Consider the following 23959-nt stretch of genomic DNA (forward strand, 5'->3'; position numbering starts at 1 on the left):
ATACGTAGTAGCCTGTTTTTGTTGAGTAATTTGGAAGTTTTAAGCAATGTGATTAAAGAGGAGTTATAGAAGTTTAAGGAAGGGTCAAAATTATGATTGTTTTTGCTTACCAGGTAACATGTTTGTTTACCAGAAAACTTAAGAAAATCAACTGAAAGGCTTCTCTCATATCATATAAGATACATGCGTAAAAATCAGTATCTTTCTTATATTCTAGCAATAGGTTTTATTTATAGTTTCTTCCAAACCCATTTAATCTTTTATCCTGACAAAAATATTCAACATAATGTATATACACATGTGTGTGTATGTGTATATATTTGCCTGTAAAATTTAACTGAAGGAAATAAAAGGGCTGAGTAAAATAAAATGAGAGAATGCCATAATCCTCTTTGAAAGGACTCAGTACTATACAGTTTTAATTTACGCCCAAATTTATTAATTCACTGCAACCGCGTTCAAAACCCTAAACACTTGCTCTGGAAACCAAGAAGTTGATTTTAAGCTTGGGCGTAAAATGGGGCACTTGGCTTTCTTTTTTTTTTTTTTTTTTTTTAAGATTTTATTTATTTATTTGACAGAGACAGCCAGCTAGAGCGGGAACACAAGCAGGGGGAGTGGGAGAGGAAGAAGCAGGCTCCTAGGAAGGAGCCTGATGCGGGGCTCGATCCCAGAATGCTGGGATCACACCCTGAGCCGAAGGCAGACGCTTGACAACTGCGCCACCCAGGCGCCCCAGCACTTGGCTTTCTTAGTAGAACATGAACTCTTGATCCTCGAGGTTGTGAGTTCAAGCCCCAAGTTGGGTGTAGAGATTACTTAAAAATAAAAAAATAAGGGGCACCTGGGTGGTTCAGCCAGTTAAAAGGCTGCCTTTGGCTCAGTTCATGATCCCAGGGTCCTGGTATTGATCCCCGTGTCAGGTTCCCTGCTCAGCGGACAGTCTCTTCTCCCTCTCCTTCTGCCTGCTGCTCTGCCTACTTGTGCTATCTCTCTGTCAAATAAATAAATAAAATCTTAAAAAAATAAAAAAATTAAATTAAAAAATAAACTTGGGCCTAAGTAAAATAAAAAAATAAACTTGGGCCTAGTGAGAATCAGATTCTTTTTTTAATCTTAAATAAGTTCCAAATAGGTAAAGGTCTGAACTAAAGTTAAAAGTCAGTAGATTCCTTTTTTTTTTTTTTTTAAAGATTTTATTTATTTATTTGACAGAGACAGCCAGCAAGAGAGGGAACACAGCAGGGGGAGTGGGAGAGGAAGAAGCAGGCTCATAGCGGAGGAGCCCGATGTGGGGCTCGATCCCATAACGCCGGGATCACGCCCTGAGCCGAAGGCAGACGCTTTATCGACTGCGCTACCCAGGCGCCCCTCCTTTTTTTTTTTTTTAAGATTTATTTGGAGAAGGGGAGAGAGAGAGAGAGGAGGGGCAGAGGGAACGGGAGAGATAGAATCCCAAGCAGACTCCGTGCCCAGTGTGGAAATTGACACGGGGCTCAATCCCATGACCCTAGGACCAGGACCTGAGCCAAAACCTAGAGTTGGACACTCAACTGACTGAGCCACCCCGGTGCCCCAGTAGACTCCAAAATCTTAGTTTGAGGATAAGGCTGTCTAATCAAAACACAATGCAGAAAACACAAGATTAAAAGATAGGACTATATTAACTTTATAAATTGCTGCATCAAAAGACAAAGATATTAAATATTTCAAATATATGTGACTTAAAGTTGGTATACATAACATGCATCCTTTTATACATGAAAATGGGAAAGATTATGAGTGATAATTTACTAAAGAAAATATTCAAAGAAAGTAAAAGTTTTTCAAAACTTTCCCTCATTTATAATCTGAAATGCAAATTAAAACAAGACACTGCTTTTTGTCTATCAGATTTGTACAAATTAAAAAATTTATAGGGGTGCCTGGGTGGCTTAGTTGGTTAAGTGTCTGCCTTCAGCTCAGGTCATGATACCAGGGTCTTGGGATCGAGTCCCACATCGCACTCCTTGCTCAGTGGGGAGCCTGCTTCTCCCTCTGCCTGTTGGCTTCCCCTGCTTGTGCTTTCTCTGACAGATAATAAAATCTTTAGAAAATTAAAAAAATAAAAATTTATATTAATCTGTGTTGCAAAGGATGTGGAGAAAAGGATACTCCTATTCATTGGTGGGTATATAAATCAGTAACAGCTTTTTAGAGTGCAGTTTCTTAGTGTTAAATAATTCAAACCTCACAGTTTAGCTTTGAAGATGATATGTACAAGAATTTTAACTGAAGCATTTTTAGCAGTAAGAAAATAGGAAACAAACTAATGTCCATAGTAGAAAAGTGGTTGAATATTCAAATTGCTATACACTGATAAATTGGAAAAATATTAAGAGCCATTAAATTGAATGTACTGTCTGACCTGTTCTGAAAAATATCCATGATATATTTATTGTTAAGGGCAAGAAGATAATTGCAAAAAATGATATACTATTTTTATAGAAAGAACGTGTTTAAATACATAGAAGTGTAGTCATGAAATTGTTTTTCAAAGCTTTTATTCTTTTATTTTTATTTTTATTTTAAGTAGGCTCCATGCCCAGTGTGGAGCCCAATGCGGGCTTGAACTCAGAACCCTGAGATCAAGACTTGAGCTGAAATGAGGAGTCGGACGCTAAACCGAATGGGCCACCTAGGCACCCCAGTCATGAAATTGTTAACGGTGGTCACTTCTGGGAAGAGCGATTGGGGTTTGAGGAATTAGACACTGATTTTTATTTGATACTCATGATTGGGTTTTTTTTTTTCATATTTTAAAATTACCAAGAGAGTATAAAGTTATTTTATAGATTCAATCTATTTTAATGACTAATTACCAGGGTAGTGAAGTGTCAGGCAAAGAACTGTGTTAAAAAATGAGATAATAAACTTAGGATGTATGGGCTTGGTGTCAATTTTGAATCCTAGGTATTTTTCTTGTAAAAATTTGCAAACGAGAAGTAAATGTGATACTGTCCTATTCAGTTTTCATACAGTCTCGGGGTTTTAAAACTTTGAAATCAAGAACTCGACGTTTACAGTCCACCTCTGAAAGATTAGCAGAGACACAGCATATAGCACCATCATTTGTAAAGGTAATTAGACATTTTTTTGTTGTTTAAAAAAGCAATAATTCTCAGATTACTGAAATGAGAACCTTCAGTATCTGATTTCTTTTATTGGTCAGTTGATTTTCTAAAGGATTAATAACCTGTGTAATCATTACCATACAACTCTTCTGAGTGCCCCAGTCATGTCTCTCCTTTGGCCTATTAGACATCTCCTTTTGTTTTTTTCCCTAAACACCTACCTGTGTGTTCTCTATGTTAATGAATAGCATCCGCCCAAGCTAGAAACCTGGTGATCAACTTTGATTTGTTCATCTTCTCTCTCCTGTCACATCCACTAACCACTGAAGTCCTATTGATCCAGCCTCTTAAATATTTCTTAGATCTGTCTCTTTTCATCCCCAGTTCCACTGCATAGATGGACTATAACAATTTTTTGCCTAAGGGACTCTAGTAAACATTCATTTAGTCTCCTTGCCTTTATTTATTTATTTTTTAAGAATTTATTTAAGAGAGAGAGAGCACGCATGGGGACACATGCTTGGGGGAGGGAGAGAAAGAATCTCAGGCAGATTCTGTGCTGAGCGTGGAGCCCAACTGAGTGTGGAGCCCATTGTGAGGCTCGATCTCATGACCCCGAGATCATGACTGAGTGGAAGTTGAGTCAGATGCTTAACTGACTGAGCCACCCAGGCGCCCCTTAGTCTTCTAGCCTTTAGTTTTGTTACCTTCAGTCCAGCCTTCAAACTGCCACTAACCCACCATCTTTCTAAAATGTTTTAATGTAATAATTGTATTCCTCTGCTTTATTGTCAGGTTCCTGCTGTAGTATCCATTTGGCCTCTGCCTGCCATTTTTCTGTTCTCATCTTTCAGTATGGCTCCCCCTCTGAACCTCTACTCTGCTTGTCTCTTGGCATTTTAAAGTCCTGTCATACAAGATTGCTTGCAATTCTGAGTGCTAAAGCCCGTTATTTCATGGCTATGTCAAATTGTTTATGCTTTGTGTTCCCTGTGGTTTAGAAATCCTCTTCTCTGTAATGCCTTTCCTGACTTCCTGAGGTAGCATTTATTTTACCACCAGACCTAGAACCTCTTTCTTTTTCTTTTTTTAAGATTTTATTTATTTATTGCATGTGAACGGAGGAGGAGTAGCAGGGTGGCAGAGGGAAAGAAAGGGGAAAGAATCTTCAGCAGACTCCTTGCTGAGCTCAGAGCCCAGTGTTGGGGCTGATCCCATGACTCTGAAATCATGACTTGAGCTGAAACCAAGAGTCAGATGCTTAACCGACTGAGCCACCCAGGCACCCCCAGACCTAGCACTTCTAGCATAATATCAAAATGATTTCAAAAAATTAGTTATTTGTGTATCTCTCCCCAGTAGACTGAGAACATTCAGATCATTGATTATTTATCTTTACATTTTCAGAACTTCTGCAAGGCCAAGTATAAACATTTAATTAATGAGGTTTTTCCTGTAGTAGAGATAAAGGAGTGTGAACATCAAGCCATCAGAACCCTAAGTCCACATGCGACCTGTTGTTTTCAGTACAGTGTTCTTACAGAGAATTTCTTTATATTAATCAATTGATGCAAGTGTAAGGTCCAAAGTTAGTTTCCTAGCCAATGATTAAGTAATTTATTGTTGAATCTTAGTGTAATTCTTCTCATGGACAATAAAAATCAGAAATTTTAGAATTTTTGAATGAATTTTTTTGTGAGTGATCATTACATTATTGGGCAGTGTTATCTATATAGTCAGTACTGATGCACTGTTTGTGTACTTAGGGGTTCCTTTTGCGGGACAGAGGAACAGATGTTGAGAGCTTGGACAAACTCATGAAAACCAAAAATATACCTGAAGCTCACCAAGATGCATTTAAAACTGGTTTTGCAGAGGGTTTTCTGAAAGCTCAAGCACTAACGCAAAAAACCAATGGTAAGTGGATTTAACACCATCCATATTGGGGAAGAATATCTAAAGGAAGTTATAGTCCTACCTTTAAGTGATTACAAATATTTTTTTCTAACAAGTGTGCACCTTTTCATTGGTTATATTCCTTTATATTTGTAACTTAAGCTGTGTCAAAATGGAAATATCTGTTGGTACTTTCCCTTTTCTTAAATGAGAACCAAAGTCAAGAACAGAAGCATGAGTGCCTTCATGAAGTTTTTGATAACAGAGTGCTGAAAGGAAATCATGGCAGTTGTATAAAAGAATGCCAGGTTCCAAAATTGCGCGTGATGGCATATGATTACCATCTATAACCTAATGCTTGCTCTACATCAAGCTGTCATTTGTCATTGTTGTCATTTGATTTAGGGTTCTTTTTTCCTCCTCCAGATTCTCTGAGACGAACTCGTCTGATTCTCTTTGTTCTGCTGCTGTTTGGCATTTATGGACTCTTAAAAAACCCATTTTTATCTGGTAAAGACTCTTTTTATTTATCTGACTTTTTTTTTTTAATCTTTTAAATACTCGATTTTTTTTTTTCTTCGTTAGTCTGCCTTAGACTTAGGAGAGAGGAAGCATTTACCATTATAATATCTAGGCCTTTCTTTCCTAAGTCAACACTTCACAGATTGGGTCAATTTGAGATTGTTTTTTGCATTGAAGTAGAAAAGTTTTAATCTGTTACGGTTACATGCCGTCTGCGTTGACAGGGCTCATGTTTACATTGCTTTGTAGATTACAGGAAAAGTCTCTTCAGACTGTACAAATTTCAAGTTTTATTTTTGAGAAAATAATATTTTGTTGAAGTCCCAAGGATTATGTTACAGCAAAACTGTTAGATTAGCTTCTATTAGTTTTCCAGACTTCTAAAAAGTTATACCTGTCCAGTTAAAAATTTAAAAAACATGTAGGAGAATTTTATAATAGCAATACAAAGTGAAATAGTCCCCTATTTCAAAGACACACTAATAAATTAATGAAAAATTTATATATAATATATAAATACATAAAAATTTGTGGTGCCTGGGTGGCTCAGTCGGTTCAGGGTCTGCCTTTGGCTCAGGTCATGATCGCAGGGTCTTGGGATCAAGCCCCGCATCGGCTCCCTGCTCAGTGGGGACTCTGCGCCTCCTTTTGCCTCTGTCCCTCCCCCCACTGTGTGCTTTCTCTTTCCCCCTCTCAAATAAATAAAATCTTAAAAATATATGTATAAATTTAGTATACAATTAAAAATTGCCTTAAACGAGTCTCATATTTTCTCAGTTTGCCAGTCTAAAATGAAGTAGTAATGTCTGTTTTAAGTGGTTCCTATTGCTTTCTCAGCTATTCAGTTTTTACCCCATGTTCTCTACGTTCTTTATGATTGATTACCTTGAGAGAAAAAACTGATGTGCAATTAAAGAATATCAGTTGATCTGGATCAGGATTTCATCTCAGAACTTGCATGTAACCCCAGATATTTTAAGTTTTTTGTGGCATCAAACCTGAGATGAGATTTTAACATTCAGGAATATTCTTTTTTTTTTTTTTTTAAGATTTTATTTATTTGATACAGAGGGAGCACAAGCAGGGGGAACAACAGGCAGAAGGACAATCAGGCTCCCCATTGAGCAGGGAGCCCGACGTGGGTTTCAATCCCAGGACCCTGAGATCATGACCTGAGCCGAAGGCAAATGCTTAACTGACTGAGCCACCCAGGCGCCTCAGAATATTCTTTTTATGGATAGAGTCACCTTCTTTTGTCTCCTTATTTTCAAAACAGAACCAGTATAGGGGCACTGTGTGATATTGGAGGGGTAGGATTAGCTCTGATTATTATGTTTTTGCTTCTTAACTTATTATGTTAAGCAAAATACATATCAAACTATGAAGTGCATTGCCTTTCGGTAATTAATTTCTTATAAGGTTCAAGTGGTTTGGCTGCAAATTTAATTGCATTATTTATTAAGTCCATCTGTGTAGATCCTTAAATATTAGTGGGCTAAAACTGTTAGTGTCCGTTGTAGAATTACTGTAGTACATTTGCTCTTCCAGCTTTGTATATGCTTAATATGTTAAGTGTTTAAAACAAACTCTGTATTTTTGCCTACTTTTTTTTTGCATCCAAATTTCTGTCTTAAAGACAATATTTTTGTCTTTTTCTGAGCAAATTAGAAATTGCTCTATTTACTCACTTATACATCTTCTTAGTAGGGAAGTTTAACCAAAGGGGAGAGGGTTTAAGAAAGCTTTGTAATAGTTCCTTGTAGTTGATCATAAGTATTTTACTATCCTTCCAAACTTTCACTGTCTTTCTTAATGATGTCATTACTGATAAATATCATCTGAGGGCAAGTACTAACAGTTGCTAGAGGAGGAGGCTACATGAAATGTGAAATAATCTCTTTTAAGGTTTACCCTTTAAAAAAAAAATGCCAGTCCCAGGTTTTATGCTAGGTTTAAGGCAATGTATTTCATAGTATGCATCCCTGACCAGTTGTATCAGGATAATTTAAGGTGATGGATAAAAATGCGAACTCTCCTGGGCCTTTTCCTAAATCTACAAACCAGAAGTTCTGGACCATGGCCTGAGACCTTGCATTAATAACATTTCTCAAGGGATATTTATGCACAGTGGAGTTTGAGAATGATTGGTTTAAATTTCTCTTGTTAGATATTACAGAAGAGGGAGATAATTTCTCATTTTAATTGGAAAGTATAAAGATGTCATTTTAATGTGAGTCATTTATTCCTTGAACATGGTCTAGAAATCCAGATGTAGTTTCTATACTTCACTATGAATTAATGTATGTAAACTTAAATATAATTCTTCTGTACTTTCTTACATCTGAATAATAAGGTGGTTGGAATTTTTTGACTCTATCAAGTATATAAACATTTCTTTTTTTTTCTCTTTAGTCCGCTTCCGGACAACAACGGGGCTTGATTCTGCAGTAGATCCTGTCCAGATGAAAAATGTCACCTTTGAACATGTTAAAGGAGTAAGTTAAAAAGTTTACCCTGCTCTCTTCAAATTTTTTTATTATGTAAGGCCAATATTTGATTTTAAAGGTGTAAAATAGAAAATGCATATATTGGTCTCTACCTCCAGTTCCAGGCGCTAAAACTCTTGTAATTCCCTAAGTGACAAGAGCACGAAGCGCGTCTTGGTTCTACAGTTTGGTCTTTGATCCTGATGTCTGACACAGGGTTTCTAAATCCCTAGGAATTTCCTTCTTTTGTACTGAGGCTACTCTGGTGGGTTCCTGGATGGGGGCTGGACACTAGAAAAGACCAAGCCATGATTAAAACCTCGTAACTTTTAGCTTCACTACATAGTCTCCAGGCCTCTTTCAGATACTGGGTTAGAAGAAATAAATTTCTGCTGTCATGGATGGTTAATTCTAACAGAAACTAGACAATGATACTGCATATGAGGAAATAATAGAGTATGTTCAACAATGATGAAGTATTATGAGAAAAATATGGAGCAGCATAAAGAGGATTGGGAGTTTTGAGAGAAAGGTCACAATTTTAAATGGGGGTATTCAGTGTATGATTGACTGAGAAGGTGAGATTTGAGTGAAGATTTGAAGATAATGGAGTAAACCATGCATGTATTTTTTTTAAGATTTTATTTTTAAGTAAACTCTACACCCAATGTGGGGCTCGAACTTACAATCCTAAGATCAAGAATCACATGCTCTACTGACTGAGCAGCCAGGTGTGCCTAAACCATGCATGCATTTGAGCAAAGAACATTTCTAGCCAGAGGAAGAGAGAGAGCAAAGATCCTGAAGAATTAATGCGCCTGACTTGTTTGCTCACCAATAAAAAGGCCGCTTTAATATAGAGTAGAATGAGAGCTCTTCCTCTTTCCACACTCTGTTCCCTTCTATGCATAAATATTTTTCACAACCTCAGCTATTAGGGAATAAAGTATCAGGAGTCAATATGATAGTTTTATACCAGGTATACATCCCTGCATACTTGGGCTCAGGTCCTTCCCTTCCCTTTGCAATTTAAACAGCTGTGAGCCCTGTTGGAGTTGAAAAAAGGCAATAATTGAGGAAGAGGTTGGTGCACTGAGTATTTGAAAACTTGACTCATTAGTGCAGAGGGCCCTTCGCCCTTTGTGTAAGGTGTGCAGTCAGCCTGCTCTACATTGAACCTGTGCTGAGATTATGGTCAGGAAGGCTTTCTTACTTTCTCCCTGCAATGTATATACCTCAATATACTACACTTCTTTTGCAATGAGTCGAATTCTCATTACGAAGCTGAAGAAGACATACTGATAATACTAGAAATGGGGACCTCATAAAGTTTTTAGATTGTCACAAAGTTTTCTGTGCTAATCTAAACAAATATTATAATTACTGTCAACAATTTTATATTGCTGTCATTGCTATAAAATATAAATTTATATAGATCAAAGTAATTTATGACATTTACCAAAATAGGTATGCCAGTAGGTGGTACCTGTGATCAGTTTTACCAAATCTTAAAGAGCTAGGATAAAAATGTCATTTCCTTGCCTAGAATTTCTGGTTATGTAGGAATAATTTTATACATAGCTGCCATAAAAATAATAATAACGGCTATTACAACTTCATTCATTGCCTTGATCCCTATACTCTATTTTTCTATATAGATTTTATATACCTCAACTGGGAATTTTCTTGACACAGAGCTTCGGCAGAGAAAATGTAGTTTGAGTAGTAGGTGACATCTAATCTGTTTTCCTTTTTCCTACAATTTAAAGTCATCTATTACCTTGACCAAATGTATTTTGGCCTTCTTTTAGTATATGGATATCTTTGAATATTTAAAAAACTTAGTTTAATAGAGGAAGAGCCAGGTCTTTTTTTTAAATCTATATATATTTTATTTTGGGGGGGGGCTTTTTTTTTAAGATTTTATTTATTTATTTGAGAGAGTGTGAGAGAGCACAAGCAGGGGGAGTGGCAAAGGGAGATGGAGAAGCAGGCTCCCCACTGAGCATGGAGCCCAATTTGGGGCTTGATCCCAGGACCCTGAGATCATGACCTGAGCCCAAGGTAGCCGCTTAACCGACTGAGCCATCCAGGCACCCCCCAAATCTCTTTATAAACATAAATTTTATTGAAGCTTAGCATTCATACAGAACTGCACAAATCACACATCTATACCTTAATAAATTTTCACACAGCGAACTCAGTATATTATTGGCATCCAGCTCAAGAAATAAAATACTACCAGAAACTTCCTAGTGTCCCTTTCTTCCCACCGCAAGCATAATTGTCGTTCTGTCTCATAACATACATCAGTTTGGCCTGCTTTTGAATTTTACATAAACATAATACATGTAGTGTATATGGCTTCTTTCACTCAACATGATGTTTGTGAGATCCATCCATGTTTTTACGTGAAGTTGTACTTCATCCATCCCCATTGCATAGTATTCTATGAATATCACAATATTGTATATTCTACATTAGGTAGACATTGGGTTGTTTCTAGTTTTGGCCTAAAGAGTGCTATTGTGAATAGTTTTTATGTTTCTTGGTGAACATATGTATGCATTTCTCCTTAGGAGTGGACAGAGCTTTACTTACAACTGTTAACTTTACATTTTATCAAGTTTTAATAATTCAATCAGTAATTTTCAAAGACCATTCTAAGCCTAAAAAAAAAAAAAACCTTTTTACTCTTTAATGATTGTACACTTCTAGAAATGGTCCTCGACAATTATCTAGGAATCTAAGAGTCATGAGTTTGATTCTAGATTTTCATAATGCCCTTCAGCCCAGAGATGTTTCATGTCTTAGTACACTTCTTGTCAGGTAGTTTCTTTTTAACCCTGACCAGTGTACTTGAGTTCTTTTTTTCCCCACTGAGTTGTCTAGCGTAGGGTTGTAGATTGGCTGCCAATGTATTATTATGCCAGTGTAATTTAAAATAACTACATAAAAGTACACACATGAATGCGCTTTTAATTTAAATTGATATTTAACATTTTTAATGATGTCTGTTTTTTTTCCTTGAAAAATTGAAGTCTAGAACACTAGGTCTATATTCTGTGGTAGAGTCAAGTCATGGTGGTTTGTCGTCTCTAAGAGTCTTTGCTTTCCAGTTCAGCATACTGCCACCACTATTATTTCTTCTGCATTCATCTTTGATATCATTCTGGCTCTAGGTACTTGTATTTGTTACTTCCGGTTGTATACTGACTAATTTCTGATAGGTAGCTTTTTTTTTTTTTTAAGATTTTATTTATTTGAGAGAGAGTGAGCGAGAGAGAGATCACAGAGGCAGAGGGAGAAGCAGACCTGCCGCTGAGTGGAGAGCCTGATGTGGGACTCAGTCCCAGGACCCTGAGATCATGACCTGAGCCGAAGGCAAATGCTTAACTGACTGAGCCACCCAGGCGCCCCTGATAGGCAGCTTTCTTAATCTTATATCAGGGTTTTTAAAGTTGAGCTAATATTTTACATGCCATCTTTGTTGACCAGATTGAGCTTTATTCTTGTGAGGGATCTTAATTCTCCATTATTTTTTTATTTGGGAGATTAAATCTTTTAAACCGTTTTTGCCACAGCCATTTACAAGGCAATATCAGTACATTATAGCTTATGTTTCAGTCTCCATCCTTTGGCATTTGTAAGGAACTAAGTCATTTATGATCTAGTGGTAATTCTTTATAATGAAAATAATCTAATAATCACAAATTAATGGTATAACTTGAACACAGACTCCCATTTCATTGATATATTTGAAGCCCACATAATTTGCCCTTGAAGCTTATAAACCAGGTCAAAAGTTCTGGATTTGAAACTAGGTAGGTAGTCTTTCTGTTTATACCAAATGCTGCTGACACATTTAACTAGAATTGTGAATATAAGTCCTTGTTAACTGGGGGAAGCAGTATTTCTTGAAAACGTAAGAAGTTAAGAATGTTTTTTGTTGAGATATGTGAGGAGACCGCGTAATTGGCAAAAAGAGTTGGGTAAAAACCCTTTTGTGTGTGCACTTATAAGGGAGCCTTCAGGTTAATTTCCAGTTAAATTTACTATTTTCAAAGAGGAGGCCCTGATAATCTAATCATTATTTAGAATTGTTTGATAAATTGTGTCACTTTAGGTGGAGGAAGCTAAACAAGAGTTACAGGAAGTGGTTGAATTCTTGAAAAATCCACAAAAATTTACTGTGCTTGGAGGTAAACTTCCAAAAGGTAAGTTATCTTCCCTTTACCATGACTTGACATAAAAAAAAAACAAAAACAAAACTGTAATCCATTGCTAATTTAATTTTTACCAGATTTAAAAGCTTTAAGTTTAGTTCTTAATTGCTATTTTACAAATAAGTCTTCATTCTGAACATACCATCATATAATCTTTTTTGAGAGGAGGGAGATTTTGAGTTTTGTTACAATTTCAGACTTTAAGTTGTGTGAACAGTGCAAAGAACTCTCTGTACTCTTAACCAAACTCAACAGTTTTTTAGCACTTTATCCCATTTGCTCACTTCTTTGCATAAATGTATTTTGAAACTGTTTAACAGTAGGTTGTAGATATCATGCTTCTTTAACCCTAAATAATTGGTTATGTATTTCCTAAAAATAAGAATATTGTATTCTTATTTTAATAACTCCAGTATAGTTATTAAAATCAGGAAATTTAACATGGTTCCAGAACTGCTATGAAATTCAGTTATATTCAAATTTCTGTATTTCTCTTAATATCTTTTGTAATGAGGTCCTCCCATCCCCCACCCCAACCCCAGGTTTAGGACTCAATCCAGGTTTATACATTTAGATTTTTCTTTAATCTTTTTTTAAAAATTATTTTAAAGAAAGAGAGAGAGGGAGAACAGGTCGGGGGGAAGAGCAGAGAGAGAATCCTCAAGCCAACTCCCTGCTGAGTGCAAAGCAGACACGGGGCACAATCCCAGGAGCCTGAGATCATGACCTGACCCAGCTACCCAGGCACCCCTAGATTTTTCTTTAATCTGAAAAAATTCCTCAGCCTATTTATTTATTTATTTGAGAAAGAGACAGAGCACACATGCAAGCACAGGAGTCAGTGGGGGGGAGGGCAGAGGGAGAGAAAATCTCAAGCAGACTCTACACTGAGTGCAAGCCCCACGCGGGGCTCAATATCATAACCCTATCATGATCTGAGCCGAAGTCAGATGTTTGACTGAGCCACCTAGGCTCCCCTCCTCAGCCTTTTATTCTGGGAGTGGGTGTGGATCTTTCATGACCTTAAAAATTGTGCAGACTACACACTAATTTGTGGAATGTTCCTCAGTTTGTCTGATGTTTTCTCGCAGTTAATAGGATTTTTAATGACTGTTGTGATTTATAATAAATATATATTTAGTCTTAGTCCCATTTCTTGTAGTTTCATAGTGATGACAGCAATAGATTTGTCTTCTGTTGTGTTGATGAGGCGACTTTAGAACACACTGAAGGTTAGGAGCTGTTGGCCAGGAGAATCAACCATGTGATTAGAGGGCTGGAACTTTTAGTCTCACCCTCCTGACTACCCTGGGAGGGGAGTGGCTGGAGGCTGAGTCAGTTATGCCTATGTAATGAGGCCTCCATTAAAACCCAAAAGGGTAGGATTCAGAGAGCTTCTAAGTTGGTGAACATGAGGGGATGTGGGAAGACTGTCATACCTAGAGAGGGCATAGAAGCTCAGCAGTCCTTTTCCCTTTCCTTGCCCTATGCATCTCTTCCATCTGACTGACTGTTCCTGAGTTATATCCTTCTATAATAAACCAGTAATCTAGTAAGTAGAATGTTTCTCAGAGTTCTTTGAGCTATTTGAGCAAATTAATCAAATCCAAGGAAGGGGTCACTGGAACCTCCTGTCTATGGCCTGTCAGTCAGAAGCACAGGTAACAACCTGGTCTTGTGGATGACATGGAGAGGGGTGGGGGTAGAGGAAGTCTTTTGGGACCAAGTCCTTAACTTATGGTATTTGATGTATCTCCAGGTAGGTAGCGTCAGAATTGACTTGAATATTAGGATGCCCAACTGCTGTTGATTGTTTGTTGGTGTGAGGGAAAACCATATGCTGGAATTGCGTACAAGATTGTAATGGCTTTGTGGTGTCCTTGTACTATATGTTTGTACTATGCTTTAATCACTTATATTAAACTTTTATGGTTTCTGATGTTTTGCTGCTAAAATTAACAATGTGGGGACTGGGCAAAATGTGTGAGGGGGAAAGGGAGAAACATACTTCCAGTTGTCGAATGAATAAGAGGAATAAAAGGCATAGGAAATATAGTCAATGATATTGAAATAGTATTGTATGGTGACAGGTGGTAGCTACACTTGTGGTGAGCACAGCATAATGTATAAATTGTCAAATCAGTATGTTGTACACCTGAAATTAATGTAACTGTGTGTCAGCTGTTTAATTAAAATAATAAAATCAGCACTGTGATGATCATCTTAGTGTCTCAAGGCTTCACTCACATGCTTATCTCCTTAGAATAAATTCTAGATTTACTCATTTATTTATTCATTACTCTAGATTCCAATTCTAGAAATGGAATTGGTGAGTTAAAGGGGGTACTCATATTTAAGGTATGTTTTCATACTGCCCACTATATCTGCTGACAATGTTCAGCAGTATATAAAACTGTTCGCAGGAATCTCTTATAATTTAGGTTTCATTTGTCAAAGTCAGTACTCTAACATCATAAAGAGCATGTTTAAAGTCATGAAATGGTTACGCTTTTCTTTCTAATCACAAGGGATATTTTAAAAAATTGTGGGAAAATTCTCAGGTACCAAAATATATTCTACAGAAATTGATACGATGATGATTTAAACCAGTTAAGAATAACAATAACATGGCAATACGAGGGGATAGTCTTAAGGGTATTTTTCATCAACTTTCCTTTACAAAGAGTTTTGTATGTTAAAATATAGCATTAATACATTTTTTTTTTGCCTTTTTAAATGAAAAATGAAAAGTTGTAGAAACCAGAGAATTCTGTTACTCCAACTTATGAAAAATGTACTGTTGTTAATGGACATTTTCAAACACATGGAATAGTTACAAAGCTGTAGACATTAACTACTTTACATCTAAGTACTTTGTTATGTGTCATGTAAGATAAGGACATTATCCTTAAAGAGAATAATTTATCCTACCAAATAAAACTAAATACTATTTCCTTAATATCTTGTACTCCAGTATGTTTTCACATTTTCATCAGATGTCCCTAGAATTTCTTAAATATGTTTTTTATGGAAGAGCATCAAGTCAGAAGTTCATGTGTCACATCTGGTTGTTTTAATCTCTTAATCTGTGTTTATGTGAATTTTATCTTACTTGTTTAGTGATAAATAAGTTTATTATATTCCATTCTCTAAAGATGTAAATGGTAGAGGGAAATTAGTTTTGAAAAAGATCCTGAAGTGAATCATTACTAGAGACATACGTTTTGCTGTGTTTCAAAATATTGGTCATGTTGCCTTCTACCTCAAAACTATGTATATATTAATTAATAACTATTTGTTTTATAGGTTCACATCAGGGTTTATTTTTATTTTCAGTTTGAATCATTCTTCTAATTTCTCTTTTAGGAATACTTTTAGTTGGACCACCAGGGACAGGAAAGACACTTCTTGCTCGAGCTGTGGCTGGAGAAGCGGATGTTCCATTTTATTATGCTTCTGGATCAGAATTTGATGAAATGTTTGTGGGTGTGGGAGCCAGCCGTATCAGAAATCTATTTAGTATGTTTTAATGTATCTTTCATACAATATGAAATTCTGTTAATTTTAGGGGAAGAGGACTTCTTACCCTTTATTTGCTACTTGATGATGACTGATAGCTGACCTAGCCATTGTGGGGTTTTGGTTTTAGGTAATTTAATGTTTCAGCTAAAACAGAACTGTACTTTTTCCCCAAATGGAAGAGCTAGAAGTGTTAGATGAGGTTGGGGCCTGTTGAAAAGTGGGGTTTTTTTGTTGTTGTTGTCCTTTTTATTTTACTCATTAATTCGAAAGCATGTAATTAAAGAATAATTAGCCTCAAATCTGATTGTATATGGTTTGTACAGTTGGAAGAATGAATGCTCCGTTGTTTTTATTATATATCATCTTGTATGGTACAGTTTGTTTTTCTGAGGCTACTGTTCTTTTTTTTTTTTTTTTTTTTTAAAGATTTTATTTATTTATTTGACACAGAGAGAGACGGCCAACGAGAGAGGGAACACAGGCAGGGGGAGTGGGAGAGGAAGAAGCAGGCTCCCAGCGGGGGAGCCTGATGTGGGGCTCGATTGCAGAACACTGGGATCACGCCCTGAGCCAAAGGCAGATGCTTAACGACTGCGCCACCCAGGCGCCCCTGAGGCTGCTGTTCTTAAATCAGTTTTAAAAGAAAGAAAAAAAGATCTCCTTGTGTGTATTTTCTCCTTAATGAATGAATATCTTCTGTTGGCTTTTGACAGTCTTACAGGTTTTTAATACTTACATGATTTTGTTCAGAAAGTACTGATTTCATTAAACTTATTTGAATCTTTTCTCTTTTCCTAGGGGAAGCAAAAGCAAATGCTCCCTGTGTTATATTTATTGATGAATTAGATTCTGTTGGTGGGAAGCGAATTGAGTCTCCAATGCATCCATATTCCAGGCAGACTATAAATCAACTTCTTGCTGAAATGGATGGGTAATTGAATCTTCCTCTGTCTTTGGGATATGGTGATATAATTGGAAACGTTCGAGAAATAGCAGGGCATCTGGCTGGCTCAGTCAGTGGAGCATGCAACTCTTGATCTCAGAGTTGTGCATTTGAGCCACATGTGGAGTGTAGAGATTACTTAAAAATCAAATCTTAAAAAAAAAAATAGGAAAAAATGTAAGCAACAGAGTAGTCCCTGTGCAAGAAGTCAAGACAAGCTGCATTCTCTGTGTTGTGTTCTTTCCATTGCTAATGAATGGGGTGATTGATGTATCAACTCTTCTTAACTGGTGATCTCTGTACTTTCATTAATTGTATTATGACAGGAACGTGATGATTCCAGTTGAGAATACTAGTCTGTTTGGAGATGTAAAGAGTGTATGTTGGTTCCTACACAATTAGTGTTGCGGTATATTAAAAGTTTGCATCAGTTTTTAAAATATAAAGAGCAAGAGGTGGGGTTGCTTTGAAAGAAGGGAAAACTTCTTAAAACCATGTTAAGACATTTTAGAACCAAACAGAAAGTCTAGGAGTGAATAATTTGAATTGGTAAACTTGAGAGTAAGTTTTCACAAATTAGGTACGCAGGCCTTTTCTATCAGGTCATGTCTTCCTAAGTAGGACAAATATTGTGAGGGCATGTAATCAGAGAGGACTTTGTGACTTATCGTTAGCAATTTTATTGAAGTGTACTGGCCTAATAACATTTGTTCCTTTTAAAAAATAATAGAAATGTCTTATCATTTTGGGTATAAAAAAGATCAGTCCCTTTTCTTTACTAAGTTTAATGATAAACAGTTTTGTGTAGAGCATTTTTATATTTGTACTGTTTTAATTTTCAGTGAAACGTTACTTTTTTTCTTTTTTTAGTTTTAAACCCAATGAAGGAGTTATCATAATAGGAGCCACAAACTTCCCAGAGGCATTAGATAAGTACGTATTAAAAGACTTTTTTTGACAAGTACTGATACATACTGAAACATGGATGAATTGTGAAAGTAAAGAAGCCCATCACAAAACATCACATATGATTCTATTTATATGGAATGTCCAGAATAAGCAAATTGGTGGCAACAGAAAGTAGATTAGTTGTTGCCAGAGGGTGGGAAGAATGGAGAGTGACTGTTGGTGGCTGGGGGTTTCTTTTGGGGTAGGGGAGTAAAGGTCTTCTTGAGTTAGATTGTTGATAATTGCACAACTCTGAATAATATTAAAAACCACTGGATTGTCTATTTTAAATTCTGTGATATGTGAATTAAATTTCAGTAAAGTCGTTAAGAGAATCTTCCAACAACTTTATATCACAAGATTTTGGGGGTGGTGGAAAGCATTTTTAAAATAAAATTCATTATAGTTGAAAATTTTTGATTTTATCATAGAAGTTACTCATATTTTAATTTGATCTAGTAGTTTTATCTTTGCCTAAGTCTTAGTTTAACATTCTATACTTACAGCGGTTATGATTGGAAGCTATCAGTGTAGCTCTCCCAATAGACTGCTCTAGAATTATTGTTCTTGAGCGACTGGATTGCAGGTTTTTGTTTATGAGGGTTGTGTACGATCTCTCTCTGTCAGCCTTTGTTCTGCCTTCTGGTTATTGAAACTGTTACTTGAGCCATATTTTACAAGGAGTTATCAGAATATTTATGTTCAAAACTCCAATCTAGGGTAAAATAACGTGATGGGGATTAAGGAATGCACTTGTCATGATGACCACTGGGTGATGTGTGGAATTGTTGAATCACTATATTATATACATGAAACTAATATAGCACTGTATATTAACTGTCCTGAAATTAAAAAACAAAACTCCAGTCTAACCTCTGGTTGCCATTATCTTTCCATCTTGTCTTTAGAGTGTCCTATTTAATTTGACTTTCAGCATACTCCGATTATTAATTTATATTTTCTTCTTATATTCTCCCTTTAGTGCCTTAATACGTCCTGGTCGTTTTGACATGCAGGTTACAGTTCCAAGACCAGATGTTAAAGGTCGAACAGAAATTTTGAAATGGTATCTCAATAAAATAAAGTTTGATCAGTGTAAGTCTAATTCCAGTAACTTTATTATTATCTCTATAAAATGGTAATATTTCATTCTGCCTTGTTTGTGGTCCTTACTTGATAAATCTCTCAAAAGGCCAGTTTTTTTAATGTCCCTTTTTTTCTCTCCATTTATATGTCCTTTTAAGTTTATTTCTTAATTATTGTGTATGTAGTAAATTCTGTCATTTGAATCCTGATTCTAAAGAATGTTTTCTTGGGGCGCCTGGGTGGTTCAGTTGGTTAATCAGGGGCCTTTGGCTCAGGTCGTGATTCCAGGGTTCTGGGATCGAGCCCTGAATTGGGTTCCCTGCTCAGCAGGGGAGTCTGCGTCTCCATCTTCCTCTGCCCCTGTTCATGTACTCTTTCTCGCTCACTCAATAAATAAATAAATAATCTTAAAAAAAATGTTTTCTTGAGAGTATTCAGATAAATAATACTTGAAGATAAAGATACGTATAAATGTTTTTAAGATGAATGTAAAATTTGAAATAGTAGAAAGAGCACATATAATCACTTTGGGCCCGAAAGAGGCAAAGTGTAAAACAAAACACATGAAAATATTATGGACCCACTTAAGTAATAAGTGCAGCTATTAAGCTGCAGTATTTTCTTTTTTTCTTTTCTTTTTTTTTTTTTTTTTTTTTAAAGATTTTATTTATTTATTTGACGGAGAGAGAGACAGCCAGCCAGAGAGGGAACACAGGCAGGGGGAGTGGGAGAGGAAGAAGCAGGCTCCCAGCGGAGGAGCCTGATGTGGGTCTCGATCCCAGGACTCTGGGATCACGCCCTGAGCCGAAGGCAGACGCTTAATGACTGAGCCACTCAGGCTCCCCTAAGCTGCAGTATTTTCAAAGATAGGTGAATCGATTTGTAAAGCCAGATATGTTTCTTTTTTTTTTTTTTTTAAAGATTTTATTTATTTATTTGACAGAGATAGAGATAGCCAGCGAGAGAGGGAACACAAACAGGGGGAGTGGGAGAGGAAGAAGCAGGCCCATAGCGGAGGAGCCTGATGTGGGGCTCGATCCCATAACACCGGGATCACGCCCTGAGCGGAAGGCAGACGCTTAACCGCTGTGCCACCCAGGCGCCCCAGCCAGATATGTTTCTTAAAATAAGGGGAGCTTTTTACAAATGTACATATAATACTAAATATCTATGTATAAGTATTTCAAGATGAAATTCAGAAAACAAAATGCTGTCTGTGAGTATACATTTTCAATTTGTGCTTAGGCTAGTAACAATTTAGGTCATAATTTGAAGGTTTATAAATCATGTCTGGCAACTGCATTTCTTTGTTTTTCACAGTTATTTAAATTTAAAAACTTCTGTGATTTGTCCCAGTGGTAATTTTAATGATATATTAATGGCAATTTTCACTTTTGCCTTTAGAAAAAGTAAGTTTATTTTGTTGTTACAGTGAAACAAATATTTTAAGTTCTAGTTCAGGATGGCTGTTTTCTTTTTTCTTTTGGAGTGTGAGTTGTTTGTGAAGAGTTGTTTTGGAATTTTAATATTGTGTTTGTCTACGTAGCTGTTGATCCAGAAATTATAGCTCGAGGGACTGTTGGCTTTTCTGGAGCAGAGTTGGAGAATCTTGTGAACCAGGCTGCATTGAAGGCAGCTGTTGATGGAAAAGAAATGGTTACCATGAAGGAACTAGAGTTTTCCAAAGATAAAATTCTAATGGGTAGGTTTTCTCTCTCCTTTTTTCTTTTTTCCCTGTCTTACACTGTTCATTATGTTAGAGAGTAAATTTTTCTTTTAGAGAAAAAGGTTATAAAAAAGAAAGGTACAGGAACAAGAAAATACATACTCAAAAATAGCCACACAATTGGGCCTCGTACAGAACAAACATAGTTTATATGATTATACTGTTTGGGGGCAGGGAGTTTCCTCTTGTCTGATATTGCTGATAAAAGAATAATTTTACTGATTTTCAGTATTTGATTTTAAATCTTGAATCGGCTTCAGAACAGGTTAGTTATGACATTCCTTGTTTAAATTTATTTCCTGGAAATAGAATTTAACTTTCCTTGTTGATAGTAAGGAGTAAGATGACAGCTCTTACAATTTTGGTTATCAGTTGGCACATTGTTGTGGTTTAAAATACTTAATAACATTAAGTCATGTCACTCTCAGAATTACTTAAAGGCAAGTAGGTTCCATTCATCTAAGTATACCTTCCTAACGGAACAATTTTATTCAATTAAATTTTTATCCTTAGGGCCTGAACGTAGAAGCGTGGAAATTGATAACAAAAACAAAACCATCACAGCGTATCATGAGTCTGGTCATGCTATTATTGCATATTACACTAAAGATGCAATGCCTATCAACAAAGCTACAATCATGCCACGAGGGCCCACACTTGGGCATGTAAGTATCTTGTAGTTTTTTTCTTTTCTTTCAAATAACTCTCCAAAAGCTTATGTAGGAAATTGTTGATGAAAATAATTAAAAAGAAAATTCAGCTGATTCCTAAGTTTGCTGATAACTTTCTTCTTTAACATTCTGAACCATCGTGAAATCAGAGATACTCATGAAACTTACCTGCTAATAAAGAATATTAATATTTCACATATATATTTACATTATGAAATTTAATCTGGAATAACAACAAAGTGTCATTCTTAAATATGTAATTGCTCTTTTCCCTCCACAAAGAAACTATGTCAGTGGTTCCATAGTTTTTCTAAGATTTTTCTGAGTACAAGTTTCATTTTCATATCTTTCTAATGATAGACATTTTAAGCATTTTTGTGCACCTGGGTATAATTCCATCCTATTGCAGCATTATATACTTATTACATATAAAATGAACTTTTGCTTCATAAAGAGTTTTTCTTATTTTGTATATTGCCAGTTTTGTCATTAGTCACCTGAGACCATCTCTACTAAACGTCTTTGAGCTGTCAGCATCATGATATTAAGTACTATAGTGAGAGCCAAATGATAATTTGATTATTAATAAGTATTTCAAACTGTGTCTGAAGTTTTTCTTTGTTTTCAATTGTCTAGGTGTCCCTGTTGCCTGAGAATGACAGATGGAATGAAACTAGAGCTCAGCTGCTTGCACAGATGGATGTTAGTATGGGAGGAAGAGTGGCTGAGGAGCTTGTATTTGGAACTGACCATATCACAACAGGTTGGCTGTAAAGAATGGCTTTAGTTCAAATTGTGCTTGCTGATTTAAAAATATTTTAAAAAATTGAGCTCTGTGTATATTTTTAAATTTTAGGTGCTTCCAGTGATTTTGATAATGCAACTAAAATAGCAAAGCGGATGGTTACCAAATTTGGAATGAGTGAAAAGGTAATAGCTAATTTTAACCCTTCCTCATGTATCAAATGACGGTTTGCCAAGTGTCTCTTTATGAGAGAGGGTTCTCATTATAAATTGGTACCATATACTATTCCCGTGTCTCATTCCAAGTAGATTTGCCACAGCTTATTCTAAACTAAACATTACTTTTTGAGTAATAAAATATAGTATTCACTTTCCATTCTAGCTGCTTGGACAAGAACAGTATCTCGTGAGTTAAGCAAATGATAAGATACTCTGTTTCTGTTCGTATGACATAAAACACCTGTTTGCTGGGCTTGCTTACTTTACGCTTTCCACATATTTCACTCTCCTACATTATCACTATGACTTCATAAAGCACTTCCAATACACAACATTGTGGATTTCTGGATTTGGAATAGCTGCAAAGGTTTTCTAAGAAGGTACACAGAACCATACATAGGATTTTAAATTTTCTCTCTTGCTCATACTTTTAATTTCAGAATGATGAAATTTCCTTGCCCTCAAGGGTGTTTTTATATTGAATTTCTTCCTTGCCCCCATGATGTTTCCTTAAGTATAGGATAGTATTTCCTTGATTACATTTACTAGTGGTTTAGGGTTTTTCTGTTCAATTTCTTTCTTTTCGTTTATTTTAGCTTGGAGTTATGACCTATAGTGATACTGGGAAACTGAGTCCAGAAACTCAATCTGCTATTGAACAAGAAATTAGAATCCTTCTAAGGGTAATGATCATATTTTTCTGTGCTTATTTACCTAGTCATAATGTGCCTAAATAGTTAGGTGCTACCAGAAGATAATGGTTATCCCCTGTTTAGAAATGTCACTCTATATAATAAAGAGAATAAGTGCACTGTTGAAACCATGATTTCAATATGTTGTTTGGGAGCCTCTGGTCATAGACTGTATCTTTATTTTATTCTGGCCGTAGGCTAAGAATAGTTTATACTGTATGGTGACTAACATAATATAATAAAAAATCATTATAAAAAAAAAAAAGAATAGTTTATATCAGTAATTATGTATATACTACTTCTGTAAAATCATAAAGAGTTGTTAGAATAGGGGATATTGATTATTTGAGTCTTTATTGGTTTTTCTCTCTGATACATATTTTATTCAACAAATATTTGCTTTGTGCCTAGCTGTGTGCGTGTGCTGCAAATAAAGCACAGAGGTCTTTGAAAACAAAAGTCTTTTTTATCGCAGTGTCCAGTACAGAATATGTGAGCAGAGGTTCAGTGAGGTCAGTTAGTAGGTACTGTGGAATCTCCTCATGGTACAGCAGATGCTTGGATTAGGGCAGTGAGAGTAGAAATTGAGAAAAATAAATGCGTTTCAAGAGATACTGATCTGGTGGAATCAAAGTGCCTTTGTGATGTTTGGGCGAGAGAGCAGCTAAATTAAATACAAAGCTGTTTCTGCCTCATGCAGCTGTATAGTTGTATGTGCCATTTACTGAGAAAGCACTGATGACGGCCTAAGGTGGGGAAGTATGTAGATTGTGAGCTGAGTTTTATACATACTGAATTTGGGGTGTCTTAGTGAAGATTTCAAGTTGGGAGAGCTACGTGGGTCTGGTGCTTAGTGCAGAGGTTGGATATGTGCATTCCATTTGGATGTGCATGAAGGCAGGTCTTGGAATGGAAAAGACTGAGCTAAATGCCAGAAAGTCTAGCTAATGAGAACTCTAATTAGGGTAGTAGATGGCAAAATGAAGCATGTTGAATAGGGCTACAGTCAGATGGTGTAAACTTCAAAGGAATCATGCTTTATAGAAAAGGGTAGTATAGTAATGGTTTGTCAGTGGTGAGGGGAACAAAGAGCCCACCTCTTTACCCTGAAATGTCTGGGATAAGAGTGAACCAGTAGCTGCCACTTGAGGGCTTAGGAGTCTCC

At 36.2% G+C, this 23959-nt stretch overlaps 1 protein-coding gene across 1 annotated transcript in view; it reads left to right on the forward strand.

Annotated features, from left to right (window-relative positions):
- Window positions 1–23959, forward strand: part of YME1L1 (YME1 like 1 ATPase) — a 44628-nt gene that overhangs the window by 18224 nt on the left and 2445 nt on the right. Inside the window, exons 5-18 of the mRNA XM_026490263.4 lie at window positions 3010–3119; window positions 4880–5030; window positions 5436–5519; window positions 7944–8026; window positions 12144–12234; window positions 15610–15762; window positions 16564–16696; window positions 17579–17641; window positions 18639–18751; window positions 20289–20444; window positions 20982–21133; window positions 21776–21902; window positions 21996–22069; window positions 22699–22785. Coding sequence (XP_026346048.1) covers window positions 3010–3119; window positions 4880–5030; window positions 5436–5519; window positions 7944–8026; window positions 12144–12234; window positions 15610–15762; window positions 16564–16696; window positions 17579–17641; window positions 18639–18751; window positions 20289–20444; window positions 20982–21133; window positions 21776–21902; window positions 21996–22069; window positions 22699–22785 — 1577 coding nt within the window. The remainder of the gene's footprint in view (window positions 1–3009; window positions 3120–4879; window positions 5031–5435; window positions 5520–7943; window positions 8027–12143; window positions 12235–15609; window positions 15763–16563; window positions 16697–17578; window positions 17642–18638; window positions 18752–20288; window positions 20445–20981; window positions 21134–21775; window positions 21903–21995; window positions 22070–22698; window positions 22786–23959) is intronic.

Source organism: Ursus arctos, unplaced genomic scaffold (assembly GCF_023065955.2).
Source record: "Ursus arctos isolate Adak ecotype North America unplaced genomic scaffold, UrsArc2.0 scaffold_30, whole genome shotgun sequence".
NCBI lineage: Eukaryota > Metazoa > Chordata > Mammalia > Carnivora > Ursidae > Ursus > Ursus arctos.